The sequence below is a fragment of the Danio aesculapii genome, chromosome 7 (genome assembly GCF_903798145.1).
Source record: "Danio aesculapii chromosome 7, fDanAes4.1, whole genome shotgun sequence".
Classification (NCBI taxonomy): Eukaryota; Metazoa; Chordata; class Actinopteri; order Cypriniformes; family Danionidae; genus Danio; species Danio aesculapii.
The window spans coordinates 39,387,794-39,403,165 of NC_079441.1; the positions used below are offsets into that span (position 1 = coordinate 39,387,794).

General features: G+C 36.4%; 1 protein-coding gene across 1 annotated transcript in view; it reads left to right on the forward strand.

The window, feature by feature from the left end:
• Window positions 1-15,046, forward strand: part of ptprn2 (protein tyrosine phosphatase receptor type N2) — a 278,828-nt gene extending 263,782 nt beyond the window's left edge. Inside the window, exons 20-23 of the mRNA XM_056461907.1 lie at window positions 5,243-5,296; window positions 6,780-6,844; window positions 9,048-9,121; window positions 14,219-15,046. Of these exons, the coding sequence (XP_056317882.1) occupies window positions 5,243-5,296; window positions 6,780-6,844; window positions 9,048-9,121; window positions 14,219-14,290 (265 nt within the window). The 3' untranslated portion in view covers window positions 14,291-15,046. The remainder of the gene's footprint in view (window positions 1-5,242; window positions 5,297-6,779; window positions 6,845-9,047; window positions 9,122-14,218) is intronic.
• Window positions 15,047-15,372: the final 326 nt, after the last annotated feature.

Here is a 15,372-nt window from a genome sequence, read left to right on the forward strand (position 1 = left end):
GTGACCATCAGCCGTCTTGTTCAAAATATCTTCTTCTATGTTCAACACAACAAAGAAATTCATGTACAGTAAATGGTGAACGACTAAATGGGAAAATGGTGAACACAGGTTTTGGTGAGCAACTTATTTAATGCTGCTTTTGTTGTATTCATCTTAATTAAAAGATTTTGGTTAATATACACATTTTCAACATTAATTTATCTTTGCTGACCTTTATTATGTAATAAAATGAATATAAAGTGTTTTGATGGAGAAAAATAAAACATTTTATCCCAGATCTCTACACACACACACACACACACACACACACACACACACACACACACACACACACACACACACACACATATATATTTATATATATATATATATATATATTAATATATACATGTGTTTATATATATGCATTGTAGCAAGCACATTACAATACCTCCACAATAATTCCTATAAAATTTTCTCTAAATGCTCTAACTGATTGAGAAATGTTCAGCAATACGATTGGTAATGAAAGAATGGGTAAAACCTCCAAATTTTTTACCTGCTGTGAGCATTCTGAAGAAATGCAAAAGGCCTGTAGGGTAAACATGGAAAGAAATGTAAAAGCCTTGTCACAGGCAAGTGTATACATACATACATGCACTTGGCCAATCCATTTTGGCCCTCCTGTCCTGTTTAGTAGTTTGTGCTCAAGCAAAGTAAAGAAATTTTTGTGTTTTGCTGTGTTTTACATATAGTTTACTAATCTCACCTCTTCACCAAAGGTATTATATAAATGCATTATATTTCACTGTCTGCTTTGTGATATTATACTTATTTGTGTTTGTACAATTTATTCCAGATCAGTTCAACTCTGATTTGCTTTTATTCAGGAATCTTTTAATTTTTTTTTTAAATAGGGAAGCAGTATGCTAACTGTTCCCCATTTAGCTAGTAAGAACATTGCATTTTTTATTTTAAATATGCAGTAGATCTTTAACTTAAGATGAAAATTAAAAATGATTAATTTAAAATGTACAGTGTGGAGACATTTTCAGAGCATCAGATCTGCTGATCTGCTGATCTGTAATCATTGGAAGAATGCTGGATCATATGCACAGTGTTTAGATTAAGAATGCTGATTTTGGATCTTGTGCCCTGACAATTAGGAAATGCTTTGAATAGCGTGGGTCTGATCCTCTGTCAGCAGTCTTGATGACTGACACATGATCCTTGAATCTGAAGTATTTTTCCAAAGTTTCAATGGCACTTTGAGCATTGAGGCTTTGGCGAGATGATTTGAACCCTGATGCTTCTCTTTGACTTGCTCTGGTTTCTGTTGCCATTCTGAATCTCTCCCCAAAGGCCTGTGACACAGTCCTGTCTCACACACGGCCATGACTCACACTGAATCTGTCAAACACTCCTCACTCACTTCTCTTGTTTTTTTTTCCGTTGGCCAGCTAATTAGCGGTTGCCAGTGTCATTTTTGTGATGTTGCAGCTAGTTATATGAGCCCAGTTGCATAGTCACAAAAGTGATCATTGGAAACTGTATCTCCTCTTCCAGGCCCTTGATTTTTCCTTGCCTCCTCACCCGCATCCCTCACTCAGCAGATCTCCCTGTTTCTTGCACTCACTCACTCACTCACTCACTCACTCACTCACTCACTCACTCACTCAGTCTTTTTCTCTGCCCTTCTGCCTTACCCAAAACACATGCTGCTGTCCTACTGCCCCAATGCATGATTCTGCACCCCATCTCCAACAAAACTACTGCAAAGAAGCAACTGTTTAAAGCACCTTTTGGTGTAGGAAGCATCTCTCTTTCTTAATTTTATAATTTGATCAAAATTATTTTTTGACAAGCAACAAAAAATTGTGTCTGTGCCTTATTTTAATAACATTTAATGTTTTTAAACAATGAATCTTTCACATTTGTTTTGCTAAAAATAAAACACTTTAGGCATTCCTCTGTTAGTAATATTTCCACCCACTCTAAATAATGCTGGGTTGTTGTAATCCAACATATGAACAAACCCAACATTGGGTTAAAAAATGTTAATACATTTTTTCCAATTCTGTTTTATTATATTTTAACATGTACATACACATTTCTATGTACCATTTATATAACATAAACCAACAAGCAAACAATTGAACAAACAAAACAAATGGCTTCTCAGTATTTTACATCAGAATACAATATCCCATCTTTTGCTAATCATCTAGTAAAACATTTCCAACTCCACCACCTTTTAAAACAGCATAAAAGGTCTCCAAACTCTATCAAAAATATATAAGTGGTATATAAGTTATTTTTTCTATTGACATGTTTGTTACCATCTCTTTCAGCCAACGGCCTATATTTGGTACACATTTACTTTTCCACTTTAAAGAAATAAGCTGTTTCGCTTGCAGAATACATATATTCATAAATAAATGCTCTTGTCTTTTTTAACTTGATCTCCTTGGGATATAAATGAAATAAAAAAAATTAAAGAAGACATTGCTATATTAACCTCAAGAATCTGTTCTATCATTTTTTTCACACCTTTCTAGAAGTGTGTTAATTAAATTTTATTGAAAATGTAACCCAATGCTGGGTTATAGCAGAGATGCCCAAAGTAGGGCATGTGGGCCAAAGTTGTCCCATTGTAACCTTTCATTTGGCCCACCATCCCGTCTGACATAAACCTTTTTTTGGTTGTTTGTGTATTGCTGAGCTACAAAAAGCGAACTATATTAAATGTTTCAATTAAATGTTGTAAATGAATCTTTTTAAAAATGTAAATACTATCACTCCATGGATAGAGGACTATGTAGAAGACATCGAAGAGCAAATCAAGGCAAAAACTAGTGTGACTCCATTCTGTTATAAATGAGATTGTTTTTGTTTTTATTGTAATAAGTTCATTACAAATAATAATTATACTGTATTAGTTAGTGTAAAGCAATGTTTTCTATTTATTTTTAAATATTATTAAATGAATTAGAGGTGTCACAGTGACGCAGTGGGTAGCACGATTGCCTCACAGCAAGAAGGTCGCTGGTTTGAGCCTCGGCTGGGTCAGTTGGCATTTTTGTGTGGAGTTAGCATGTTCTCCCCATGTTCACATGGGTTTCCTCCGGCTGCTCCGGTTTCCCCCACAAGTCCAAAGACATGTTGTATAGGTGAATTGGGTTTGCTAAAATTGACCGTAGTGTATGAGTGTGTTTGTGAATGAGTGTGTATGGATGTTTCCCAGTGATGGGTTGTGGGTAGAATGGCATCCGCTGCGTAAAAACAAATGCTGGATAAGTTGGCAGTTCATTCCGCTGTGGCGACCCCTGATTAATAAAAGAACTAAGCCGAAAATAAAATGAATAAATGAATGAATTAAAGGTGTCATGGTGGCGCAGTGGGTAGCACGATTGCCTCACAGCAAGAAGGTCGCTGGTTCGAGCCTCGGCTGGATCAGTTGGCATTTTTGTGTGGAGTTTGCATGTTCTCCCCGTGTTCACATGGGTTTCCCCTGGGTACTCCGGTTTCCCCCCGCAGTCCAAAGAAATGCGTGAATTGAAAAAACTAAATTGTCCGTAGTGTATGTATGTGAATCAGTGTGTATGGATGTTTCTTAGTGTTGGGTTGCGGCCGGAAGGGCATCCTATATTTCAGGATATAGGATGCCCTTTCAGTGGCGACTATAATTATATATCAAGTTTGGTTTTTGGCCCTTCATAAGAAAAGTTTGGGCACCCCTGGGTTATAGCAACCCAATCTTTTTTAGAGTGAGGTTTTTAAAATGATAAGATATTTATTCCTTTAATAGTTTCTTTCATTTCAGTCAAGCATGTACATTAAACATGACTTTGACAACAGTGTAAAAATTCAACTTTGTTTGTCTTGACAAGTGTTCATTTTGAACCGTCTATTTAAAATAACATAATGTGTGCTGTGTGGATTTTGGAAATCGTCTGATTAGTATTTAGATCTGATCTAATGAATCATTTTTTTAAATATCTCTTGCAAAATTAACCTTGAGGTATGCGCAAAATAGGGCTTTTCATTCAATTTTTTTTGGATGAGAGAAACAATAAGAGTTAATACAGTGCGTTTCCATGGCAACAGTACCCATGTGCCTTAAAATCCTGCAAGGCCCTTTTGGTTTTGCAAGCTTGATAATTGTGCAAGGTTAATGTGTTTTGGATCGTGACACCTCACCACACATCATTTCCTTAATGGCTTGTCAAAATGTGGAGGATTCAACAACCTTTCCATTAGTCTTAATTGTCTGGCATGGACCTTTTTTGTTTATAAATGATTTTGATGGACAAGTGTAATAAAGTCCTCTGGTTTGAGAGTAATGTATTGATATTAAAGGAATAATTTGCCGAAGTATTTAAAATTAGCTGATTTACTCACCTTTAGCCCATCTAAGATTTAGGTGACTTTTCTGTGGTAGACCATTAACAAAGACTTTTAGCTGAAACCAGGGTCCTCAGTGATTCATACAATGCAAGTTAATAGTTACCATGTCAGAATGTCTACCCAGTCCAAAAAAATACATAGATACATAGAAACAGAATATGTATACATTTCATTTTACAAGATCCCAATGTTGGTGTTTCTGTGTGGAGTTTGCATGTTCTCCCTGCTTTCGCGTGGGTTTCCTCTGGGTGTTTCGGTTTCCCCCACAGTCCAAAGACATGCGGTACAGGTAAATTGGGAAGGCTAAATTGTCCGTAGTTTATGAGTGTGAATTAGTGTGTATGAATGTTTCCCAGAGATGGGTTGCGGCTGGAAGGGCATCCGCTGCGTAAAACATGATTTTGCATGTTCTCCCCGTGTTCACGTAGGTTTCCTCCAGGTGCTCTGGTTTGCCCCACAGTCCAAAGACATGCACTATAGGTGAACTAAATGGTGTTTACCAGTACTGGGTTGCAACTGGAAGGGCATCCGCTGTGTAAAACAAATACTGGATAAGTCGGCGGTTCATTCTGCTGTTCTGCATCTAAGTGTATCATCTGGATTCTCAAAGTGCATATAGCCATTGACTTGCATTGTATAAATCAGCATATAAACAACCATCAAAACAAATCTTCATTATTATCCTGCTGAAGACTATACTGTATGTCTTGGAAGCTCTGAAAGTGTCCATTTAAGCATTTCTGTATGTTTGGATGTGCACATTTTAACAGTGATTTCAGAAATTACAAATGAATTTCTCCATAATCTACTTACTTGCACTTACAATATTAATGCCCTCTTTTTTCTGTCATTGCAGAAAGGTTAACAAGTGCTACCGGGGCAGATCTTGTCCAATAATTGTTCATTGCAGGCAAGTACCACAGTAATCCAAAACAAATTATAATGAACACACACAAATAAAAATGTAAAGTACAGTTGAAGTCAGAATTATTAGCCCCCATTTATTTTTTCCCTAATTTCTTTTTAACGGAGAGAAGTTTTTTTTCAACACATTACTAAACATAATAGTTTTAATAACTGATTTATTTTATCTTTGCCATGATGACTGTAAATAATATTTGACTAGATATTTTTCAAGACACTTCTATACAGCTTAAAGTGACATTTAAAGGCTTAACTAGGTTAACTAGGTTAACTAGACAGGTTAGGGTAATTAGGCAAGTTATTGTATAACGATGGTTTGGTCTGTAGACTATTGAAAAAATATATAGCTTAAAGGGGCTAATAATATTGACCTTAAAATTGTGTTTAAAAAATGTAAAACTGTTTTTATTCTAGCCGAAATAAAACAAATAAGGCTTTCTCCAGAAGACAAAATATTATCAGACATACTGTGAAAATTTCCTTGCTCAGTTAAACATCATTTGGGAAATACTTAAAAAAGAAAAAAAATTCAAAGGGGGGCTAATAATCCTGACTTCAACTGTATATACATTTTGTTAAAGTATGTTGCTCTTGTATAAGAATAATCCGGTCTGATTTATATGTGGATTATTTCTGGTGAAATCAGTGAATGGTGTCTGTATGATTAATGGTAAAAAATGAATGGCTTTCACCCTCTGTGAACTGGATGAGAATCAGGTACTGTGTAAATGAAAATGGTGGTCAAATGATCTTTAACACCAGGGGTTAATGACCAGCATGTTGTATGTTGTGGGGAAGACAGGCTTCACAGCTGTCATGCATATCTGAATAATTCAGAATGATATCAGGAGAGAGGGATGAGTTTCCCTAAATAGTTCTTTCTCATTTCCCAAACCCCCATCTACTGTGGGGGGAGTGCGTGTGTGTGTTTGTGTGTGTGTGTGAAAGTGACACACACACACACACACACATACTCATTCAGTAATTCTCTCATAACATTCGGCTGCACGTCTTGAAAAGTAACCTTGATTTCAAATCAAAATGCAGTTTACCATCCAACTGCGTTTGAGTTTGGCTGCTTCTCACAATTTAGTAGATTGTATAGAAGGTAAAACAAGTTTAAAATGCTTTTTCAAGTCGCTTCAAATTCCCACTGTGTTCAGACTCTTTGTTTTTGCTCTTAAAAGAGCTGTGTCATGTTATTTTTTTCCTTTTCTTTTTTTATTTATTTATTTATTTTTTGCAAATGCAGTTTAGTTCTGCAAAGAACAGGAAAAACAAGACAGCAGTCGTCTTTGACAGAATTACTGTGAATGCTGAAGGATGATGCAACAGCAAACAATGTGGCTGAAACACAACAGAGAAACGAAAGCTTTGTTTTCGTTTCAGCAGACAAACACTGTAATACTCATTCAGACAGGTCTGCTCTTTTCTCAGAAGCGATAACGAGTTTCTGTCTTCATTTGCAGCGATGGTGCCGGAAGGAGTGGAACCTACATCCTGATTGACATGGTTCTGAATAAAATGGCTAAAGGTAAGAGATGAGGACATGCTGTCATGACAGCACACAATCATTCATATAATGAAGGTCCTAGTGTGTGTTTGAGGAGGATGGCGCTGTTTAATTAATGGCTAAATATTTCCAAAATTAATTTAATAATTAATCTAATTAATTAGAGATAAAAAGCATGACAGAAAATTTTGATTTTTTTTTTTGTCGTGTCAACTTGCATTTTTTTCTCATTATCAGCTACTAAGGTTGACTTTTTCACATGCAAATATTAAACACTCGCTGCTACATAGAGTTTAACAAGTCATGTGAATCCATGCATGGAGACAGAAGGTGCCTTCATAACCTGTCCGAATCATTTGTCCAGCACCATTCTTCCTGACCCCATCTGGTGAGGTCACCCATGCATTTGCCCCCCCCTCGTCTTTCTCTATTCTAGCCACCAGTCCATCCCTACTCCTGACCCGATCATGGTCCGCAGCTTTTTCCATAATGGGGGATCAAAGGCCAGATGCAAGGAGTGCATTGCCGCATTTGTGCCTCTTTCCCATGCTGTCAGGGGCCCGGAGCCTCGCTCCTCAGTGGCCCCCTCCATCTCCCCTTTTGTCTGCTTTCTGAGAAGAAGGAGGGGTCCCAGGTTGCCCACTTTCCAGTGTTCACTTGTGTGATCAAAGCCTCAGAAAGTCCTAAACAACAGAAATCTCCCTCTTCCATTCCCGCTTTTCTCTCTCCTGTTCTTCACGTCTTCCTCCTCTCTCACACTCTCTCTTTTTTTTTTGCTTCTTTTTTTTTCTTCCTCAAACACCCTGTCGTATTTTTTCTTTGGCTTTTCTTCATCTCCAGGAATGAATTGTAAATTAGTGAAGAATGCTGTTTTAATTCTAAAGCCCGTTCTTGTTAGATGCCCCCTCCTCTGTGCGCTCTCTGTCTTTCCCCCTAAACTTCGGAATCTCGCACTTCTTAAGACATGAAAGTATTGGAGCACTTTTGAGGCTGGAACCCCAGCTGCACTCGCTCCCTTTCAGAAAGCATCTATAAGGATTCCAGCTTTTCTCTTTCCTTCGCCCTCAAACTCTCTCTCTCTCTCCCTCTCTCTCTCCATCAGTCTGTGCTGAAGGGAGGGGGTAGTCTTTCTTTTCTTTTTGAAGAATGAATGAATGAATCAATGAGATATAAGGCCTTGTTAGACCTCTTCTGCTCTTCTCTTATTTGTGAGAAGAAACAACAATGGACCTGTAAAAAAAAAGTCATTCAAGCTAAAGGTGAAAGGGAGATTTCTCCTAATCAGCCTTTTCATTTTTACCACCATGTGAAAATTTTCATATTTACTTCACAGTGTTGGTTCAGTCAGTGGTGCGGTTGTTCACTTATATGGACAAGGACAACAGCTCTGCATGAGTGTTACAAATGTGTAAGCTGTGTGCTGGTTCAGTGTGTGAGCCTGTTGGTATTAAACACCATCACAGACTCTCTTAGGAGATCGTTCACACAGAAATGAAAACGTTCTCACCGTTTACTAACCTACGAGTGGTTTCAAACCATTATGAGTTTCTTTTTTATGTTGAACATGAAAAATTTGTATCATTTTGGAGTTTTGAAACTCCTACTGGTGGCTACTGCTTTCAGACATTCTTCAAAATATCTTAATTTTTGCTGAACAGAAGACAGAAACACAAGTAGGTTTGGAACATGTAGATGGTGAGTCAATGAAGGCAGAGTTTTCTTTTATTGGGTGAACTATCCCTTTAATGCAACATATTGTACATCTTAGAAAAGGATCTGCAGCCCTTGGCTAAATCTGCCAAGTCAATTTTGTTAGCTGACCAAAAATGTTGGCAAAGCTGTTTTATTCATATCAAAAATGTTATGTAAAATTACTGATTCAGTCTGAAAAGTTTGAGTTAGCAAAATTAAGATCAGATCAGATAAAAGCTGTCATTTTAGATGTGGTCTGTTTTTTATGCTTTACATACCTTATCACTTCTACTATTGTATTTATTTTTTTAAAAACAACTTATTTTTTTCAAGAATAAGCCATGAAAGGTTGTTTTTGGTCTTTTCCATCACTTTAATGTGAGATAAGATGAGGTAGAAACATAGTCTAAAAGCGTTGTCCAACACTGTAAAGGGAATGTAATTTCACAGAAAAAGAGCAAGGGCTGGAGAGAGTCGATGATCTATGATTATGTGGAGTGCTTTGAACTCATGTTATGTGGCTCTGTTTCAGGTGCTAAAGAGATTGATATTGCTGCTACGCTGGAGCACCTGAGAGACCAGAGATCAGGCATGGTGCAGACCAAGGTAAGACCTCATGTCAAAATCTCTGTTTAAAGAACACTGCAAAATTATGGATGATCAGGGTCTCTCCTAAAGATTTTGTTCTTTAGTCAGAAAAAAAAAATATATATATATATATATAATAGGATTTTGAAATATAAGAAAAGTATTATATTAATTAAATGATAGAATTTATTAATTATTAGAAATGTCTCCAACAACAGTCTGATATGCATGCAAGGTCAAAAAGCACTTTCATTGTCTTATAATATGCAATTTATTTTTACCTAATTATCCCAACGACTCCCATATGATTCGTTCAGCGATTCATTTCTTCTCAAACCCCTCCTTAGCACGATGCTAATCTGCGCTGATTGGTCCGATGACCCAGTCTATTGCAATTGGTCGACTGCGTTCAGCATGAGACTGTTGAAGTAGTCAGAGTGCAGAGTGTATGTATGAGCCCAATGCAGGAGTGCATTAAAGCAATGCAGTTAAACACCAGCATATTGCTCTATACTTAACCATTAGCAAAAACAGTGCCACACATTTAGCATTAATCCACACAGTGGCAAAAGCTGAACTACTTTGAAACTTGACCGCCATACGTGTGTAGGAACAGCTGACGGTGGCCATGGCAATGACAAACGGCAGTGGGTCGCGAGCTCACAAACGCATTTAAATTAGTAAAGTAAGCAGCACGCATCGTGTTTTCAGTGTTGGTTTAGACGCAAAATAAGAATAGAGTTAACCAGATACAGTACAAGCGGTTACAAGTGACAAAACACAATTAAATGCATAATTTGCAAACTAGAGAAAACAAGGAGGCAACCATTTTAATCGCACTTACTTACACTTGGCAAATGGTGGAAGAAACTGATCCATGAACTGTGTACTGTAAATTTCCTGTCAAGCTCTGACAAAGTCCCATACATCAATAGTCTTTTCTGATCCTACCTTTAACAAATGGGAGATTAATCCCTCATTGTAAATGTGTAGGTTGCTGTAGCACTCGTCAGAAAAATGACACAAACACAGCACAAGGCTGGGGCTATAATACTGAGGTATTTTTGCAAAAATAAACTTCAACCACTGACTCTTCACAGCCTCATATTTGGGTAGAGAAGACTACTTCCCTCACACTTCAGAGCACAGCGTCTTCATGACATGATTCAACCAGGATATGCTACAGTGTTTGGCTTCTTTTTCTTTCTACTGTGTTTGTGGGCGGGGGTCTGCACGCGCAAGAAATGGGCGGGGCTTGAGTTCCCTTATCGACATCACACCGACACAGCTAAAGACTCGTTACAGCGGCAATTCAATCGAGCCACACTGAGTTGACTCTTTTATAGATGAATCAATAGTTTTAAACATGGTGCGCTTTTAGATTTAAGCCTTAGCTGGTATATTTCACTTCACTTAGAGCTGTTACACACTACATGGAAGGTCATTTACAAAAACCCATAATAGGCACTCTTTAAAAGTTTTATTTTACTTTATTTTTTAAGTAAAGTCAAATCATTTTAAAACCAATGGGTTTACTCATTTTTTTGAGTAAAGTCAACTATTTGCTTTTTACAAATGTTTTTTTTGCATTAAACATTGAAATTACATACAGAACCGTTCTTTTGGCATAATCCTAAACATTAAGCATTCATTTCTTGTGCCAGAAGAGAGGATCTTGTGCATAAAAGTCACATTCTTGTCACATTCTTGTCATCCTGCCTAAAATGTCCCAAATGCTTTATATGAAAATATGTCAACAGTCTTTCACAGACAACATAAGAAGTTTCTTTATAATCTGTTACCACATTGGCAAAAAAGAAAACAATTAATACATGAACATTTGTACACAAAGCACGGCTATTTCTGGTTTAATGTGATACCATAATGACCTCATCAGGAAGGAACAGTTCAGTCAGTTGCCCTATTAGTGCTTTACACCTGCACAAATCCTCCTGATGCTGTATGTCCTGTACAATAGGACTCTAACCACACTGCTACAATTAACATCGATTTGTAATCTAAAACCACATAGTCAATATAGCGCCAAAAGCCAGGCTCAGAAAATTAACTTGTAATTGATCACTTCTACCATGACAAATACGTCCTGTTGATGCTGCAAGCTACATTTTGAACACCAGCCACAAGAGTCTATAAAGTGTCCAGCATTACAGTATCGATATGGTACATTTCTTTGTGTAAACTATGCTAAAGAAACATATATTAAGCTTATTCCTGTTATGAGATAGCAAGATGAGCAAATGACAGTCCCCTCCTCAGAGTCATGCTGAATTACATTAGCTGCTGTTTATGGAAGATAAGGACCTGACTACTACACCTGGTTAGTGGCTGTAAATAGATATTAAAGCTCTGTGGTTGTGTTGAAAAGATTTATAAGTATATTTAAAGTTCTGACGTAATCTTTGTTCATTTTTCATGTATTTAGGTTTGTGAATGATATTTTGGGGCTAAAAACCTACTTTACAGAATAATCAGCTGTCTATTTTTGTTGATATATCATGGTGTTTGACAAATTCATAACATTTAGTTGAGTTCCAGAAGCATTTTCTTTCCAGCGGACAGTAAATTTCGCAGCAGTACAGTAAAAAAAACTCATAGACCGCTAAAAATTTTGGAGGGAATGTGGAGACACTATTAAAAATTTATTTTTTTTATTACTCATTTATGAATAGAAATGGGTTTTTTTATATAGACTTTTTCTGATAAAAAAAATAACGAAAAAATACTATTTCTCATCTCGCGTGCACGGATCTGCTTGGACAACATTGGAATACATCACATCTGGTCAGCCAGTCGCATACGGTCTAGTTGCAGGAGTACAAATATTTTAATGTATCTGCAGCTCAAATCAGATGTGAATTTTCCACATATGGAGATGATCAGAACTCCACGCAGCTCCTGGACTACTCTCCATTGGAAATGAATGACCTCCGGTCTGTCACTTGTCATTTGTCATGTGCAGTGGAAAGGTGGCTTAACTTCAACTTAAAATAAGAGCTATCAAATTGTTAGAGATGTATCAATCAAAAGATATGATGAAAAAATTTGTTTATTAAGCTAGTCTGCAATTTGTGATTGAAAGTTTCTGACTGATACCTATAACTGAACAATCTAAACTATTGATTGCTTTTGTTCAAAGTTCAGATTAGCTGTTATAACTTAACCATGAAATTTTTCATTGGAAAGAGAATTAATGCATTCATTTCATTCATTATTTGTCTTTAAAGTACAATTCATCCAGAAATTAAAAACCCTCATGAGCTTCTCTATTTTTTCTGTTGAACCCAAAAGAAGATTGTCTGAATAATGTTGGAAATTGGTAGACTTCCATAGTAGGGTAAAAAAATGCTATGGAAGCCAATTTTCAACATTCTTCAAAATATCTTCTTCCAAATGTCTGTTTTGTTCAACAGAAGAAAGAATCTCAGCTGTGGATAGAGTACTTTTTCATTTTTGAGTGAACTACCCCTTTAAGCCCTGTTGTTCTCAAGTTGTTTTGTTTGTTAAATCTGCTAATTTCTGCTCTGTATAGTACAGCAATTGCCTTCTTCGTTGTACTGGCCTGCTCAGTCAATACTTCAGCTCTGCCTTGCTCAAAAGGCAACATATGTCCAAAGGAAGCCTCTCGCCCTCCGCGTTCACAACATTCTCAAAGCAGGAACTGGTGTGTGAAATTAGTCTGCCTGCTAAAATCCACTCTGCCACTCCATTTCTGGCCCAGAAAAGGAATGTTTTGTGCTTTAGCGGCTACATGAGCTCTCCGGCTTTTGTTTACGCTGGAAGAGAACCTCATAAACAGCTTGACTGATCTGATAAATATCCACAGCCATACTTCATCAAGTCTGGAGTACACTGAGGCATTAATGTGACACCATCTAGTGGCAAAGTGCTCACATTTACACATCCACATGACAGTTGCCTTTTTCTTTCCAAATCATCTCGTATCTGACTCTAAATTAGATCTTTTTAAATTAGTAAATCTGTTTCATGCACGCTCTAAGAAAAGTTAACACAAATTTGGGTAAAATATGAACAAACTCAATCATTTGGTTAAATTTGGGTTGAACGTTTGTTCAAAACCAGTCATAAGTGCGAATTCTTATAGATTTAACATCACATTGAAGCTGAATAAATATGCTGACCATTGATGTGTGGTTGTTTCATATAATTAGTTGAAAATCTGGAATTTGAGGGTAAAAAAATCTAAATAAAAAAAATGCATTTAAAGTTGTCCAAATTAAATTCTTGGCAATGCACATTACTAACAAAAAATTACATTTTTTATATATTTGTGTTATGAAATTTGCTAAATATCTTCTTGAAAGATGATCTTTAACCAGTATTCTAATGGTTTTTGGCACAATTTAATTGATTGATATTCACCTTTTGTCCAAAAAAAAAGATTTATGTAACATAAATCTGAGTTTGTAGTCCATGATCACAGATTGTAGTGGTAAATTTTGTGCATATTTTAACCCAAAGCTGTGTTTAAAAAAGTATTTTTAGTGTTCATTTTGCAAGCTTTATAGCAGAATCACTATGAACTGAAATAATGAAACCGTATATGTATTCATACTTTTAGGCTTTTTACTGGCCTCACAAACCTTTACCTTGACTTTAAGCTACCTGCTTTTTTTAAGACTAAATTATGTTGGTTGAAAAGACTGAAAAGTGCATATAAAGTTAATTCAGGAGGGATTTGTATCCGTTTCTTGTTTTGTGAAGCTCTGCATCTGACTTAACGCCCACCTCAGCCTGGTTTGTTGCTTGGCCTGCAGTGGGAGGCTTGAGTTTCAAACGCTGGTTTTGAGGGTTGCTCTTCAGACAATGATCGATCTTCACATGCCGGCCCTCAGGGATGAGACACTTTTTGAGTCATGGTTTGAACGAAGCACATTGAGTCACATTTTCTCTGCAGCTTTAAATACAAACGCGGAGAACACAAACATTTTTTCAACAAGTTATTACGTCTGACTGTTCTTGGACTGAGGTCCACTTTTCTCTAGTCTACAAAATGTACCACTGGTGTCTGTTGTGCTTGGTGTGAAATGGTTTTTCAGGTGCTTTGCTGAGCTTCTTCTACTTTTCTGTCTTCAGGATCAATTTGAGTTCGCACTGACGGCTGTAGCAGAAGAGGTGAACGCCATCCTGAAAGCTCTGCCTCAGTGAAGGAAACTTTCACAAACACTTCCAACTGATCTTCTTCCTATCTTTTCTGTGTAACTTTGGATAAATATGAAAATTGACACTATTTCAGGCTCTTTCCAGACTGTATTGCATAAGACTTTTCTTTGTACTTTATGTAAAGTTCCATAGCATTGAAATAAATGTTAGGAAGATATTCAACTATAGCCAACTAGGCATGCAATCATAGATTGTATTTTCAGATTGAATTGGTGTTTACATACCCACTAGTTGTGCATCTGAAATATCTGAAACGTGTTTGTGTGAAGCAGATGTGATTTTAGCGGTGTTGTATTACACTGTATTAGTCCACTGCAGTTATATTATTATACACTGAGGTCATGTGACTAAACTTTACAGTTATGGGTGAGCAATATTAATACGACTATGAGAAACTCTATTTTACAGTCTCTTTGTTGCGGGAACTCTAAACCAACCCCTACTCCTATAACACTAACCCTTTTGTAAGTGCTTAGTGAATGACTCAAAATCTAAATGTATAATTAAACTGTTACAAGGAGACCTTAAGATAAAGTTTACTACAACATATTACAGTTTTCCAATTGTGCTTTCCTTGGACTCAACCTTTATTGTTGTGATATATCGTTTCTATGTCAACTAACAAACAGATTGTATTAGATATATATTATATTATAATTGATTATACGTACAGAATGAACCATGTAATTAAAAATGGTCTGCCAAAATGTAATTGTATATATTATTTTTGTGTGTGCAGTATCAGAGTAATATAATAAATCTCAAAATGCTGAAGCACAAGTGCATTTATGAATCATTTTGTGCATAGAAAATTAAAAAGATTTTGGTCACACTTTACAACAAGGTGTCGTTAGTTAATGTTAGTTGATTTATACTGTAATAAAGAACAGTACTTGTACTCAGTGGTGCAAAGTAACATATTACAAATATTCAAATTACTGTAACTTTAGTTTTTCTCAGAAATTGTAATTTACCAAATAGTTTTAAAAATGTGTACTTTTACTTTCCCTTGAGTACATTTTTAGTGCTGTATTGGTGCTTTTACTCCAATACTTTCCTTCAACCTT